The sequence below is a fragment of the Heloderma suspectum genome, chromosome 1, assembly GCF_057233095.1.
Source record: "Heloderma suspectum isolate Gila_16-S chromosome 1, 16-S_ref, whole genome shotgun sequence".
Taxonomy (NCBI): Eukaryota; Metazoa; Chordata; class Lepidosauria; order Squamata; family Helodermatidae; genus Heloderma; species Heloderma suspectum.
In genome coordinates, this window is record NC_139458.1 from 61,896,363 (window position 1) to 61,911,427 (window position 15,065).

The following is a 15,065-nucleotide window of genomic DNA, read 5'->3' on the forward strand; positions in this document are numbered from 1 at the left end:
CCTCTAGGTTCAGAGGCAGTATGCCTTTGTACACCAGTTGCTGCAGAACAACATCAGGAAAGGGCTGTTGCCCTCATGGCCTTCATGTGGGCTTCCCAGAGGAATCTGGTTGGCTCCTGTGGGAAACAGGATGCTGGGCTAGGTAGGCCTTTGGTCTGATCCAGCTGGCCTCTTCTTATCTTCTTATGGGTCAAAACAGGCAAGTAGAATGAGCTATGGGCTTGTGTGTGCACTCTCCCTCTCTCTCCTGCCAGCTGCAGATGTTTTCTGTTCTGGAAGGGGAATGACTGGTGGTACTACATCCCAGTGGCCCAAGGGGAATGACCTTGTTATTTCACCCTCTCCTCTGTCAGGTACCCACTGATGGAATCTGAGAGGGAAGGAGCTGGCTGGCGGTAGTTCCCAACAGGCCTACAGCAATGGTCTTGCTGACCTGGTTGTGAAGGATCCTAGACCAAATATGTTATCTGTTCTTATCTTACATATGTGTATATATGTACCTATTTTGGAGGAGGAGGAAAGGAAAGAAAATGAGTCTGCTGTATAAATGACATTTCTCAGGGAAATTAAGGTTTACTATACAAATTTATTTTAGGATCACCACCCATCTCCTGTGTGTTTGATCTACAATGAGTGCCAAATCTGCTATCAGCAAAGAGATTTTTGCTCCACATGATGAAAGGATGCTGGGAGCAGTCCAAGTAAAAAGGAGAACGAAGAAAAAGATTCCTTTCCTGGCAACTGGGGGTCAGGGTGAATATTTAACCTACATCTGCTTGTCAGGTAAGATAAATGATTTTGACATCTAGCTGTCCTTTCAGTTTATTGTTGAAGTTTGATGAACTGATTGGATGTTTCCCATTGCTAAAAATAATGTAGTATCATGCATTTTAATCAAACAAATAGATGAACAATGATAGGTTTGAATATGTGAAGTAAATGTATGGACAGTTATAGCATCCTATGCTGTCAGTGGTGCACTTTTTCAGAATTTCACAGATATTTCTGGTGTGTTTGACATTATTATATTATCACAAGATAAAATATATTTGTGTTTTTCTGATATGGCATTAAGGAATTTATGTATATGTTTCCTGTGGTCTTAAAAATGGCCTTCAAATACCTCAAGGAAATAAATTGCCCTTTCTCTCCCCCCTCCCCAAGAAATATCACACAGAAAAGACTTAAATATTTCCTTGTTAGGTCAGTTCAAAGTTCCACGTAATCCAGCATTCTGCCTCCTGTAGTGGCTAGTCAGTTTTGCTTTTGGGAGACTCACAAGTAGGGCATGATGGAGACCATCCCTGTACTTTGTCTCCCTTTCTAGCGAGAAAGTGAAAAAAAGCCCTTGAAAACAGTCCAGAAATGAAAACTGTTGCAGAATGCAGCAGCCAGAATGCTTGTAGGAGTTAGGTGTTCGCATGATGCCCTATTTAAGGTGCGAATATTACCCTTTTAAAGTCCTAAGCCAGGGCTTTTAAATTCCCCTAAATGGAATTCACCAGAGGGCTGAATTCCATTTAGGGGAAGTTCTTGGGGCGGAGGCATCCCAGTCATGGGTGGGGCCAAAGGCAAATGTGGGTGGGGCTGAAAACCAACCCCACCCTAAATTCCACTGTTATCAGTTTATAGTCGGAAGCATGTCTACTTGGAAGTAAGCATGAGCAGCATGTTTAATCACAAACAAGACAAGCCTCTGCATGTCTACTCAGAAGTAAGCAGGAAAGAAACACTCAGCAGCACGTTCAAGCAACAACACAAACTCCAAGCCTCTGCATATCTATTGAGAAGTAAGCATAAGTATTATGTCTACTCAAAAGTATTTAGTTAATGGAGAGGTTTTTATCAGCTGCTGCTATCTTATTTGTTTTTCAACACATGAATCATTAAAATATTATTTTATGGTTTTATTATTTAGTTTGTATTTTAAAGTATGTTTAATCTCTTTGTGGGGGTTTACCCGGAAAAGCAGGCTAGAAATCTGTTGAATAATATAATATAATATAATATAATATAATATAATATAATATAATATACCATTTAGTCATTATGGTTAGAAATTTCTGACAAACCTGCCCAACTTTGTCTAATCTTTTTATAAAGAGATCCATGCTGGTGGCTCTTGCAACTTTCAGAGGCAATGAACTCCATCACTTGGTTTTGCATTATATAAATAAATACTTGCTTTCATTTGTCATCCCCTTTTAATGAAAGTATTCTGTACTATATTTTCTGCATACACCAAGACTGACTGGCCTCCTCCCACATTGCCTTACAGGATATCTAGATAGCCTGCTTCTTGACATTATTTAGACAACTCATAATGCCATCAACCTTTGTACTAAGTAAGCAGTGCATTCTGTCTTTATTTCTGACAATCCAGATTTCCTGTTATGAGAACCTCATCTAACCTTCCCAAATCACCCTTGGAGGTTATATCATAGCCATTAAATCACCTAAAAATGGCCCCCCTCTCTCTTCTGTTCGAAACAGAGGTGAGCAACTTCCCGAAGTCGGGGGCTGCATTACCCCACCCCGGAACTCACTGAGACCTCCCCCACCCTTGTTAAAATTACCATCCCTGTCAAATTTATGGGAGCACGATTCTGCTTGCAGACAAGGTGCCTGCTCCCCACGCACCTCATTTCCTTGCAAAATTGCTGTGATTTTTGCCACCACTGCAGCAAATTTGGCAGCAGGGACAAAGGACCTTCAGTTGTGGCCATGGGGCGGGGGGGATATGTTGCCATCTCTGTGCTAAATTCTCACAACAGTATTGTTGTTGCGTTACCTTCTCACTTTGCTCTGTCTTTGGAAATCCTTACTTCAAATTTGGAGGAAGAGGGTCTCTCACAAGGATTAGCTCTGTTCTGCTTCCTGTGGTAGCGATTTTATTTATTTATTAGTTAAAAAGTACAAATCACCTTTCTACCCTAATGAGGGCCTCCAAGGCAATGTATAAAACATTTTTAAAAAACCTCACCAACAAACCAGTTTAAAAGGAGAGCTAGTTTTAAAATACCCCAACCGCAGAATCAACCCCATCTTAAAAACCGTTAAAAGCTTAACAGAATTGTTTTAACCACCTGACTGAAACTTAACAGACTTGGGGCCAATCTAAACTCCCTCTTGAGGAAATTCCACACTTGAGGTGCTGTCACGTAAAAGGCCCTGTCCTGTCTTCCCACCAACCTAGCCTGAGGTGATGAGACATACAACAGGGCCTCTGAAGAGGACTGTAAACTACAGGCAGGTTCACATGGGAGGAGTTGGGCTTTCAGATATCCTGGCCCCAGACTATAGAACCAGCACTTTGAATTGGGATTGGAAACAAATTAGAAGCCAGTGCAAGTCATATAAGACCAGTATACTATGTTCTGCAAACACATACCCAAAAGTAATTTGGCTGCAGCATTTTGCACTAGCTGCAGTTTTTGAACACTTCAAGAGCAGCCCCAAGTAAATGCATTACAGTAATCTAAACAGGAAGTGATTTAAGGTATGGTTCACTGTGGCCAGACCCATGTTCTTCAGGAAGGCGCACAGCTGGCACACCAGCTGAAGCTGGGCAAAAGCACTCCTGGCCACAGCAGCCAACTGGACATTCGGAAGCAATGACTGACCAGAAGTACCCCCAGGCCACAAACCTGATCCTTCAGAGGAAGTGCAACCCTGTCGAGAACAGGCTGTATTCCCAATCGTAGATTAGTTTGTCTACTGACCATCATAACCTCTGATGTATGAACAACAGAACCTCCGTCTTGTGTGAATTGAGCCCCAATTTGTTAGTCCATATCCAGTCCATCTCTGTCCAACCCATCACTGTGTCCAGGCAACAGTTCAAGATTTCTACAGCCTCCTTGGTATCAGCTGAAGAAGAGAGATAGAGCTGGGTATTATCAGATTGGGAGGGATCCAAATGACTACATTCATCCAAGAAAACCAGAAGTGAATTTCCACCACCCGTTGAAGGGTTGGACGTTGGCTGATTTAGATTACTTATACCTAGTTTTTTAAAAAAATACATATGGAAACTGAAAGGCTATCAATGTCTGATAATGGCTACATACACTGAAATTTGAGTTGGATTTGTTAGCTATCTATGGTTTAGCTCTGATTTCCAACTAAAACTAAATCCAGGTCAAAACTAAAATTTCAGTTTAACTTACTTTTAACTGTTTCCTACTTGATTACTGCAAAGTTGAGCTCCAAACATATGTTGCAGCAGAGTTGGCCTATCTTAGTCATTCAGTTTTTATGTATGTTAAAATTGGCTGTCAGCTAGAATAGCTTTTAAAGAAGATGGAGAAAGAATATGTTTTTTGCAGACCCCAACCCAGTTAAACAATCATCTCCTTTGAGATGTTGCTGTATGTTACTGAGCTGCAAAGAAACACGGGAAGTTTCAGCTGGTGATTGTCAGCTTAAGAGTCTTTTTAGTTTGGGGACCCACTTGCGTATTGTGTTATTGAAAAGCATATTGTAGAAGACAGACACGGCTTGTTAGATTGCAATAAGGACACTGGAGAGGATATTCCTGGAGTTTCTAGGCCAGCAATATTGAGAATTTAGAGTTTAAAGCTAAGCTGACATTTAGGAGGTACCACATGTTATTTCATGAATTTGCAGTCTACATGCGCAAAGAGCAGGAATTATTGGTGAGTGTGCACATCAGGTTGCTGCATCAGGCTAGAGCTGAACTTGCTTGTCAGTCCACTGGTTTAAAACCCATTACTCTTACCTAATCAATTTATATTTTACCTTTCAAAAGCTTAGGACTGCTGTAGGCCTTCCTTGCATTCTGCAGTCTTCTGGTCTAGACGGTTTGACTCTAAAGACTTTAGACTCTAAAGTCCCCTTTTTATCTACCGCTTTCCCCGAAAGGGTACCTGGCTTGGGGTGAAAGGATCCATCCATGAAAAAGCAGGTTCTAATGCTTTCTCCACCTGAGCACTGATGCTAGAATGGGAGGTTTCTAGCCAGCTCCTTGGAACAGCAGCAGATGGGGGCTCCTATGAGTGCACCTTTTTCTGAACGAACCTTTCCAGACTGCCATGTCCGGTGTCAAGGTTCCTTGTCAAGGGAAAGTAAGCATGTTCAGTAAAGAGGTACTCGCTTGTGGGATGTTGTCGTACAGCCTGCACCAATGGTTCTTGGTAAGGCAAAGTGCAGACTTGCCCTTGAATCTGTTTTTAGGAATGGGAGGACCCATGATTTTCGAGCTTGCCTAAATTGTCTGCAAATCACTTGAAGCACATTTCGTCTCCCTCCTGTTTTCATTTTCACCCTGTTTTTCTGTTTGTTCGAACAGGAAAAATGCACATTTTGAATAAGAAAAGTATGCATTTCTGTATTTTTTCAAAATGTGCCCTTTTCCCCCATTGACTAAAGTGTGAAAATGCATATATTTTTTTTTTTAAAAAACACATTTTTAACACATTTGGGAAATTGCAAACATCTCTTTAAAAAAACTGGTCCACCTCACATTCACACTTGGGATTGCGAACAGGACATGTTTACATGATTTGTGACCAGAAACGAAATTCTAATACATCCCTATCTGTTTTATTGTGTTCTTTTTAATGATATTTAATTTCTTGTATGCTCTTTGCCAACCTACCTGGGGAGAAAGGAAGAAGAGAATACCTTAAATGCAATTTAAGAAATAATGAAAGAATGACTTTGTGGTATGGTGCTACAGAACTCTCTTCATTTCTCTAAGTAATGTGATGCTCCGTATTTATGGGCTGTGCTCCCACCTCAAGGATAGGAAGGTAGACCTGTAAAATGAAAGGACCGCTTCTATGAGCACTTTACCCTTTGTTGCAGCCTCAGCAGATTGTAACAAATGGCTATTGCATCAAACACCCTTCTTTTTTGGTGTTTGATCTCTTCAAGTCCCTAACCCTCTTGCTTATGTGTGCCAGAACTGTTCAAGCCAATATATGTATTTTCCGCAAGAATGGAATAGCCCTTTGCTGAATCTACACATAGAGGTTTTACCGTTATCATACTGCAGTGATAACTATTGGTGCCCCTTGGTGTCATGTACACCAGTAGTTATCATTGCAGTATGATAACGGTAAAACTGTGATGTGTAGATTCAGCCCTTAAAACAAAAGTGATATTTTTCTGCCACAGTTACCAGGAATTAGTGCTGCTTCCCATCTGCCCAAAGCCTAGTCACCTACAGGAGAAGGTATGGCATGCTGCGGTTGTGTGGCGAGTTCTAGGAATGGGCTGAAGCATTTTGGCTCTGAATGGCTCTGGCATTTTGAAGGATGCCAGAGTTGACAAGGGCAGAAAAGGCATGACAGCATCCAATTCAGTACGGATAACAGTTTGCATTCCTGAAATCTTACAGCAGTTCAGGAATTCCTTTCCCAGTTTAGTTCCTGGAGTTGTACGCTTTGGTACATTACATAAATATGGAGCATCACCAAAGAGAAATGATAGAAAGGCCAGCTGGGAGTCTTACAAGAGAGTTAGCTGTGATGATGCTCCAACTCACCCATGCAGAACAAAGATATTTTCAAAACCAAAACTAAAGCAGTGTCTTTTTCGCTATTTATATTTTTGTGTAAGATGAAATAATAAATATTTCCTTTCCTAATATAGGAAGCATAAGGAAGGGGGAGATGCAATGACTCTACCATCTGGTTCTACGTAGTCTCAGGCCTAACTAGATAAGATGGCGGAGATCCATTATTTATTTATTACTCAGGTTTATATACTGTTTTCTACAGAGGTATTGAAGTGGTGAACATAAAATGTGGTTCCATCAAAACAACAATAAAACACAACAGTAAAACAACGCAATAATAAATAAGTTAGTCAGCAGTAAAACCACACACTTTACTATGTTCTACAGAATATAGCTGGCTGGGTCACACTTCAGGGAAAGCCTGTGTGAAGAGATGGGTCTCGAGAAGGTATCTAAATATCAGAATTGTGGGGACATGTCTAATGACAGTTGGTAAAGTGTTCCAGAGACTGGGTGCTGCAACACTAAACACTGTCCTGCAGGTGCTCCTGAGGTGAACTTCAGGAGCCTGTGGCACCCTCAAAAGTGCTCCCTTTGATGATCGCAGAGATCAAGCAGGGTCATCCAGGATAAGACCTGTCATCTCTTTAAAACATTTAAAGCAGCGCCTGTGGGGAAGCGGCGATCCAGGTCACAAGCACAGCCTGGGGGGCTAATCCCTTCCCCTCACACTGGTAAAAGTAGCCTCACTGTACACATAAGATTTTTCTAATGTGAAAAATAGCAGGTGAAAGTTACTGGGGGAAGGGTTAGCCTCATCTCAGATTGGCACAATCCAGATCAGGATCTGGCATGTTGCTATTAGACAAAATTTAAAGACATAGGCAATCGAATCCTCGGGGACTATAGAAAGGGGTGGAGCACTACTAAGGGAAGTCTTTTCTTCTTTCTACATCTGCTTTCCTATCCTGAGCTGAGACACCAAAAAAAGAAACGTCACCAGAAATAACTTAGTTATCACTGAGGGCAAAATCCGATCAGGATGCCCATCAGCCTCTGAACCTGGAGGCTGCCAGGTATCCTATGCAGAGCAGGAGGAGCGCGGAGGCGATCTTCACCTCTGTGCTGCTCCTGCTCTGCATTTTTGCTAGATGGATTTTTTTGCCCATCTTTCTGGGACTCTGCAAAGTGGGAGGGAAGAGGCTGGAGAGGCCTGAGGATTCTTCATAAGCTGGCCTCCCCAGTCCCCTCCCTCCCCACCCACAGAACCACTCCCTTTCCATCTTCTTAGTCACCTTTGCAACCTTAGAGAGGCATCTGGCATGGTTGTCTCCATGCCAGGTGTGAGAGAGAGGGGGCAGCGAGCTTGGACTCCTGGGTCTGAGCACTGCCTCTGACCTCAGATCCAGGAATCTGAATGATCCTATGCCCCCCAGGCACCGTCTAGGAGCCATCTCATACTCTCTGAGATAACTTTCAGGTAAGAACCCAGTTGCCTGTTTTCTAGTCTGTTAATTGGTTCCAGCCATGTCATGGATAATGCAGCAATAACAGTATTCATGCTGTGAGTTAGTCCAGCACTTACAGATTCAAGAACAGCTGGAAGAGACTGACTGCTGCTTGTAGGCATGTCAGTCAAAATTGGTATCTGTTGCCAAAATATCATCTGTCATTGCTGTCTCCAGTCTAGCAGCTGATTAACAGCAGGATATTTGCTCACTGTTCTGGTATGCCTGTTTTTAATTTTCCCTAAAAACAGTTCTTGAAATTAAAAAAAAGCCTTTTTTCCCTGCTTACTGTGAAATATAATTTTCTATTCCCCAATTGTCATGGCTTTCTAAATAATAGAAAGTGGTTCATGCTGATAGCTTTTCCTGGTGATTTTTATGGGTGAAGTTGAATAGATGACAATGCAACTAGATTGACATATGGCTTTAAACAAACTTTGACAATTGCTGAAGACTTGCAGACAGACTTTATTGCCAAACTATAAGGCTTTGCATGGAATGGATGGAAATAATAGTAATTTACTTGTGGTTTGACCAATAGTTTAAACAAGCACTTGATAGTCTGATTTCTTCGAAGGAGTTAAAATATGACATTCTGTTTTAATTAAAAACTGCTGTACTATTAACATAGCATAGCACTTGTTCTTGTGAGTTCAAAAATTGCAGTAAATGTGAATTCATGATGAAAGTGGTTTTATTAAAATTAGGTTTTCCATCCTTTATTGCTAATCAGCCTTTAAATGAAAAGCAATGGGGCTGGTTCGCATGATCAGATAAGCCACCATGGCTTATTTGAGCCGCTATGGCTTATTTAAGCCATGGTGGGCTGTAGCATGTGCTGGCATGTGCAAGCAGCCATGATGAATATTCAGGCTGTGGCCCCAAATTGTCATGTCATCCAAACCTGGGCAGTGGGGATTGTGCGAGGGTTAAACAACCCTCACATAACCCATAGCCTGTTCTAGGGTTAAACAACCCCCACAGAACCCCTGCTGCCCAGGTTCAGAGTACACAAAGAGACACAGCATGAATATTAAAAAAAAAAAAAACCAGCTGGCACATGCCAGCATTTGTGGCCACTGTGATCATGCGAACCAGGTCAATGTTGGTAAAATAAAAAATTGTTATTTTCATAGTTATTTAAAGTCTTGCACCCTTTTCAAAGTGAGCAAGGACTGATGGTTTTGTAAAGAACTCTCCAATGTATATATCAGGGGAGATCTTTTTTACAAGAAAGTAATTTGCATCAGTAAGAGAGCTGAAATTTGAAGGCTGAAATCCAGACATTCTCATGTGCGAGCTTAAGGTACTTCTGCGTACACATTGATATACGGATCCATTTTCCTTTCTAGTAGAGCCCTCATACTGAATCAAACACTGCTCTGGTGGGTGTCCAGTAGGGCTGCCATGCCAGTCAGATGACCAGTCAAATATTGTCAGTTTACCACCTGTTATTTCACCGCAGTCAAATACTGTCCAATATTGCATGAAGCCAAGAATATCACTAAGTGGCAGCTTATCCTCATGGCTGTTTTTTAATGGTTTTATTTTATTTTTTTATTTTAATAGTTGCTGTTACTTTGATTTATTTCTGTTATTGAATTGAATTTAAACTATAGGTTGACCCTGGGGTTCCAAACAGTATAAAAGCCAAAGAGTAACTGTTCAGTGAATTGTTCACACTTGTAAAACCTTCCTTAACATCATTAAAACTTATCATAATTCATTTCATTTTTTAAACAAAAAGTTAATGTCTGTATTTCACAATAACAGTTAACTAATTGGTTTTGTAATTAGCATAAGTATCCAACTGCTGATGATTAAAAAAATGTTCTAATACAGGGACAGAACAATCCAAAGAGGGAAGGGGAGAGAGAATCTGTGTTGGAGGAGGCATCAGATCCCAAGCCCTATTAGGCTTGCACTGCAGAGGGTAAAGGTATGTGGGGCAGCAGGAGAAGAAATATATAAACGACCTTAAGGGCTGACATACTTTCCCCCAATATCAGTGGGGTGGTGAATCCACTCTGGCTTTCAGTCAGAACCAGTCAGAACTGTAAAGGAGCTATCCAAGGTGTGGAAGCACCTTGGGTAGCTCCTTTGGAATTCTGACTGAAACCCGGAGCAGATTCACTGCCCCACTGACATTGGAGCCACCAGCCTCCACTGCTTTCCCCCTGTTCCAGCAGATCCAAAGCCTTTCTTGATCTGCCTTTGCATGACCCCTGAACACCTCATTTTTGGTGTTACTACCTGTAAGAAGGATGGCTTGCAAGGGCAGGCCTCCCGGGGACAGGGAGATGAGCCCCATTCTGTGGCCCCTGGGGTACCCTCCCAAGAACCATACCATCATGGCTGTAACACTTTGGAAATACTGGACCATTACTTAACAATATTTGGCTAGTCAGTTGACCACAGTTCTTTTACCCGTGTAATATCTGCTGACCTGCTGTCTTTCAGGACTGGCTTTTCAGGTAAGCTGTGGTGAGCCAAAAAACCCCTATTGTGTGTGGGCAGTATGCCTCATTCTGCCCTTTATGTCCTGGCCAAATTTTGGGATATTAGGAAGTAGCCAACAGCATCATGCATAGTTAGTTTAACTAATACATTATGGATGGTGATGCAGTATCTGAGAAGAGTTATAATGAAATCTGACTGACTGCTGATGGTTTTGAAGATAGTGTGGTAACTTCTTCAAAGTTAAGTGGCTGTCAACCAGATGGCTTCACTTTACTTGCAAATGAAGACGACTACAGCACTCAAGTCTTTCAGAACTCTATTCCTTTAAGAGTAGACCTGCGGGGTAATAACATCTGGAGGGCCACAGGTTCCTCACCTCTGATATAAGGCATTACAAAATTGGCAGTTCCATTTTTGATCTGTTTCCTAACATGGAATTCACCTTTTTCACAGCTGCTGCACGCTGGGTCAATATTTTCACTGAGCCGTCTGCCACAACCTCAAGATCTTTTTCCTCGTCAGTCACCACAAACACAGATTCCATCAGCATATATATGTCAAGTTAGAATTTTCTGCTTCAACAGGCATCACTTTACACTTGCTTATGTTGATACCCATTCCCCCAGTTTGGAGACTTTTGGAGCTCCTCACAGTCTCTTTTTGTTTTTACCACTCTGAATAACTTGGAGTCTAATAATTTGGAGTCTTTCCAAAAATAATTTGGAAACTTAACCACCTCACTGATTTTGCAACTTTATGCCATTTTAAGCTCAAAAGTGAAACCACAGCAAATAATATATATTTCAGGATGTGGTTTCTTGTTCTACATTCCGTAAGCAGTTTGTTGATAAATATCAACAAATCATCAAATGGATTCCCCTTTTTCTTTCACTTGAAATTTGTTTTTGATTTGTGCAAAATACCACAACTAACTTTCCAAGTTCCACATCTCCTACCTATCAATCATTTTGTAAATAATCCTCAGACACATTTATAAAAATATATATGCAATACTATGGTAGAATATTATGCATTTTACATAATAGATGAGAACTTCAGTATTTATAAGTTGTAAGAAAGTTCCAGATGACAGGGTGATGCCATTTTAAAGATACAAAATTGATTCCAATAAGATTATGCCTATCCCGCAAGCATCATTTATACATGATGTGCGCGTAGCAAAGATGCGACATCTTTATCACCATTTATTGCCAAGCTTCCTTATACTTATTTGTGAGTGAGTTAGAGAAGGATTACCTGTTTCTAAAGTGTACATGACAAGTACTTAAATACTTACACACAATTTCCTGAAAACTCCCCCAAGGCACTGTCACATAGAAATGACACTGTAAAGTGTCATCGTTAACACTAGAAAGTTAATCACTTAAATTAGCAAGTTCCTTGTTTTCTGTGTTGCCACTGTTTTTTTGCTTTCAAAGCTGACTGAGGACTAATTCATACAACCCATTGTGTGGGATGAATCACCATGCAAGGAGCTTCTACCTGTGTTTTTCACATGGCAGAGTGGTCTTTTAAAAATGTACCCACACAATAAAATCATAAATTACCATGTCTTAAAATACACTGGAAAAAAAACCTGTACCATGCAAAATGTGATGGTAGCCTGATAAATGGATATTTGAGTCGGCTTTAGCTTTGGGGTAAAGGACTGCAATGGAAGGAGGTGTTTTGTTCTTATTATTCCACTGCCTCCATGTGACACCAGGCATGTTCTTCCCCTGCTCTGGGAAGCCATCTGCTATTTACCAATTCTTATCAGCCAACAGTAGCAATAGCCTTCAAGGGGGTAGGCCACATTGGAGGGAGAAATTATTTTCCCTGGGGTACTGGTTAGGGAAATCAGGCTCAGACCCACCAAATTAGAGAACACAATCCTTTATTAATATAACAGTAGTACAAAATACAGAAGAAAACCAGAGGATCAAATCTACAAACATAACAAACCTATCTCTGCTATGTATATCCTGCTTACAGTAATAACTTCTTCAGCAGACTCCAAGAGACACCTCTTCTCACACCACCATGAGGGGAGCCAGGGTTTGGAATCAAGGTCATTCCACTATCTACAGACCCCCCAGTCTTCCAGAAGCAAGACTACAATAGACTTTTATGCCAATTCCATGAGGGAGGAGGGCAAGGGAGAGGGCACTTGTTCCCAATTGACCTGGAACAAGGAGGAAGTCCATCGGTTAATAATCAGGGTGACTCCTGGGCCCCAGTTCCAGCTCACTCAAGGTCTTAAAGGGGCCTTGTTTTAACAAAATAATCAGACACAGGGACAAAAGAGAAATTACTTTAAATCCATAGCTAGCAGTGACATCTTTTTTTACTCTAGAATAGAGGCAGGAGCTCCAATCTGGATCTAAAGAGCCCCCACTCCCACCACTTGGGTCTAAATCTGAATTGGTCTCCCTGTAGATATGAAGCTGGTAGATAGGGATTTAGGGCAGGATCCATTTTGATACTACCGCCAATGTAAATTACGTTGTGCTAGAGGTTACTTATGCTAGCGCAACGCAATTTATGTTGACAGTAGTGTCGAATTGAGTACTGCCCTTAAAGTAATGTCTGCTTTGGCCCAAAGTCCGGTTTGGAATAGGATAAGTCTTGTTTGGAAGTGGCCACCTTGAGTGCCGTTTTTGGCAGAAAGGTGGGAAGTAAAATGAATAAATAATGTGGTTGTGATCTCGCTCACCCACCTTCCTCCAGGAACACTCAATCAAAGTTGGTTTGTCCAGGATCTCAGCCACCCTTTTAGTTCCTTGGGTCAGTTGTCCCAAGACTTGTTGCTAGCGGTGTTGCTGCCAACACTGCCTTCATAAACCACTTGTTTGGCATTAGAAGAATTAGTGGTGAAAGGCTCGTATTACATGTTGATGATTTGTTATCTCTCCATTGCTCATTATGGTATGTGGGCAATGTTTGCTTTTCTCTAGGGAATGGTAGTGTCCAGTAGCACATCTTGCAAAGGACAGCAGTGATTAAAATTGTGCACAATGAATAAATGTGAGTATTGCACAATGCTTCCTGCATGTGACCTTTAAATCTACCTTCTCGCATTCTTTTAAATTGTTAGAGCTTATTATGTCTAAGCTAATAGTTATCACATGAAACCAAACCAAAACTAAACATGCTGTATATTGACATTTCCTGCTATTAAATGATATCAAATGCCCAGTAAACAAATCCAGGTATATATTGTTTGAAGGGAGGTTAGATATGCAAGTTCAATATAGCAGATTTTAACGCATTTAACACTTCTTATGAGGTGCAGGCCCACTCCACCCAAATCCTCTTTTGAAGGTGGGTTGGGATTACTATCATATTGCTTATTAGTGTTTAGTGTTGGACTGGGACTCGGGAGATTTGGGCTTGAGTCTCTACTCAGCCGTAATATTCACTGAGTGACTTTGGGCCTGTCACTGACTCTCAGCCTAACCTACCTCAAAGGGGTTGTTGTGAGGATAAAAAAAATGGAGGAGAGGAGAACCATGTAAGCTGCCTTCAAACCCTTGCAGGAGGAAAAAGGACAGGAAATAAGTGTAATAATGATGATAAAAATTGCTATATGAATACTAGGATAGCATAACTGGAAAGTCTCTGGAGCCTCAATGATTCAGTAAAATTGGCCATTACATAAAAAACCAGTTCTGAATTTTTCAGAGATGAAACTTCATGTAATGCTATTGCATGATGAGTACACCAGTGCTCAGGCTGACCTTGAGTTGTTCACATGGCTCTGTGTAACATGGGTCTCTCGAGAAGAAGGGAAGAGACTCGTGTCTTGCTAAGCAAAAAGAAGCGTCTGTAAAGCCATACTTTCTGACATGTGCTACATAACGCAAAGTCGTCATGTCATGGTCCTCTGCCAGGGTACAAATATAACCCATTTAGAACTACTATTTTTCATATCTCCCATATTTCTTGATGATATCATTCTGGTAATAAGACCCTTATCCTTCTGCACTTGCAAGCTTTTTTTTTTCTCTTGTTGTCTCAGTCTGTACGCTGAACATGAAGATCTTTTGGTCTGAATCCTCTTTCCCAAAGGAAGGTTTAGCCATCACTTCCCATGATTTGGCACCCCTTCGCCCCTGCCTAATAATACACCTTTTAAATCCCTGATTTCCTTTCTTTATGCACTATCTTAAATAATTCAGTTTTTCTTTTTACTGTTAACCAAACTATGCAATTATTGCTCAGAATGAGAATATCTAGCAAATAATGAACAGAAATTCTCTGGCATTATCACCTGTTGTAATGACTTGTAAAGGTCTGGTTGAAATATATTATTTTTTTTTTAGAAAGAAAAGTCTAGGTGTAGAGGATGTTATGTCACGGTGGTAGGCATATTAATTTGGAATATTTTTATTAAATTCCCTTGTCCTGCTGTCACCGCTCTACTTTTAAGTGTGCTCACATTTTTGTTCCTTATGAAAAATGGTTGATGGTGGGTGGGAAATTCTGGGAATGAAACTCTTGTTTTCAGAACGCATAATTGGTTCATCATAGACAACTTTATTTCCTCACTTTTAGGAGCAAGTATGGAAGACCGGACTACATGCTTACTATTTTAGACAATCATAATAAAA

The 15,065-nt window shown here is 40.9% G+C and overlaps 1 protein-coding gene across 1 annotated transcript in view; it reads left to right on the forward strand.

Annotated features, from left to right (window-relative positions):
- Positions 1–15,065, forward strand: part of STXBP6 (syntaxin binding protein 6) — a 170,536-nt gene that overhangs the window by 37,833 nt on the left and 117,638 nt on the right. Inside the window, exon 2 of the mRNA XM_084844330.1 lies at positions 596–783. Within this exon, the coding sequence (XP_084700456.1) occupies positions 630–783 (154 nt within the window). The 5' untranslated portion in view covers positions 596–629. The remainder of the gene's footprint in view (positions 1–595; positions 784–15,065) is intronic.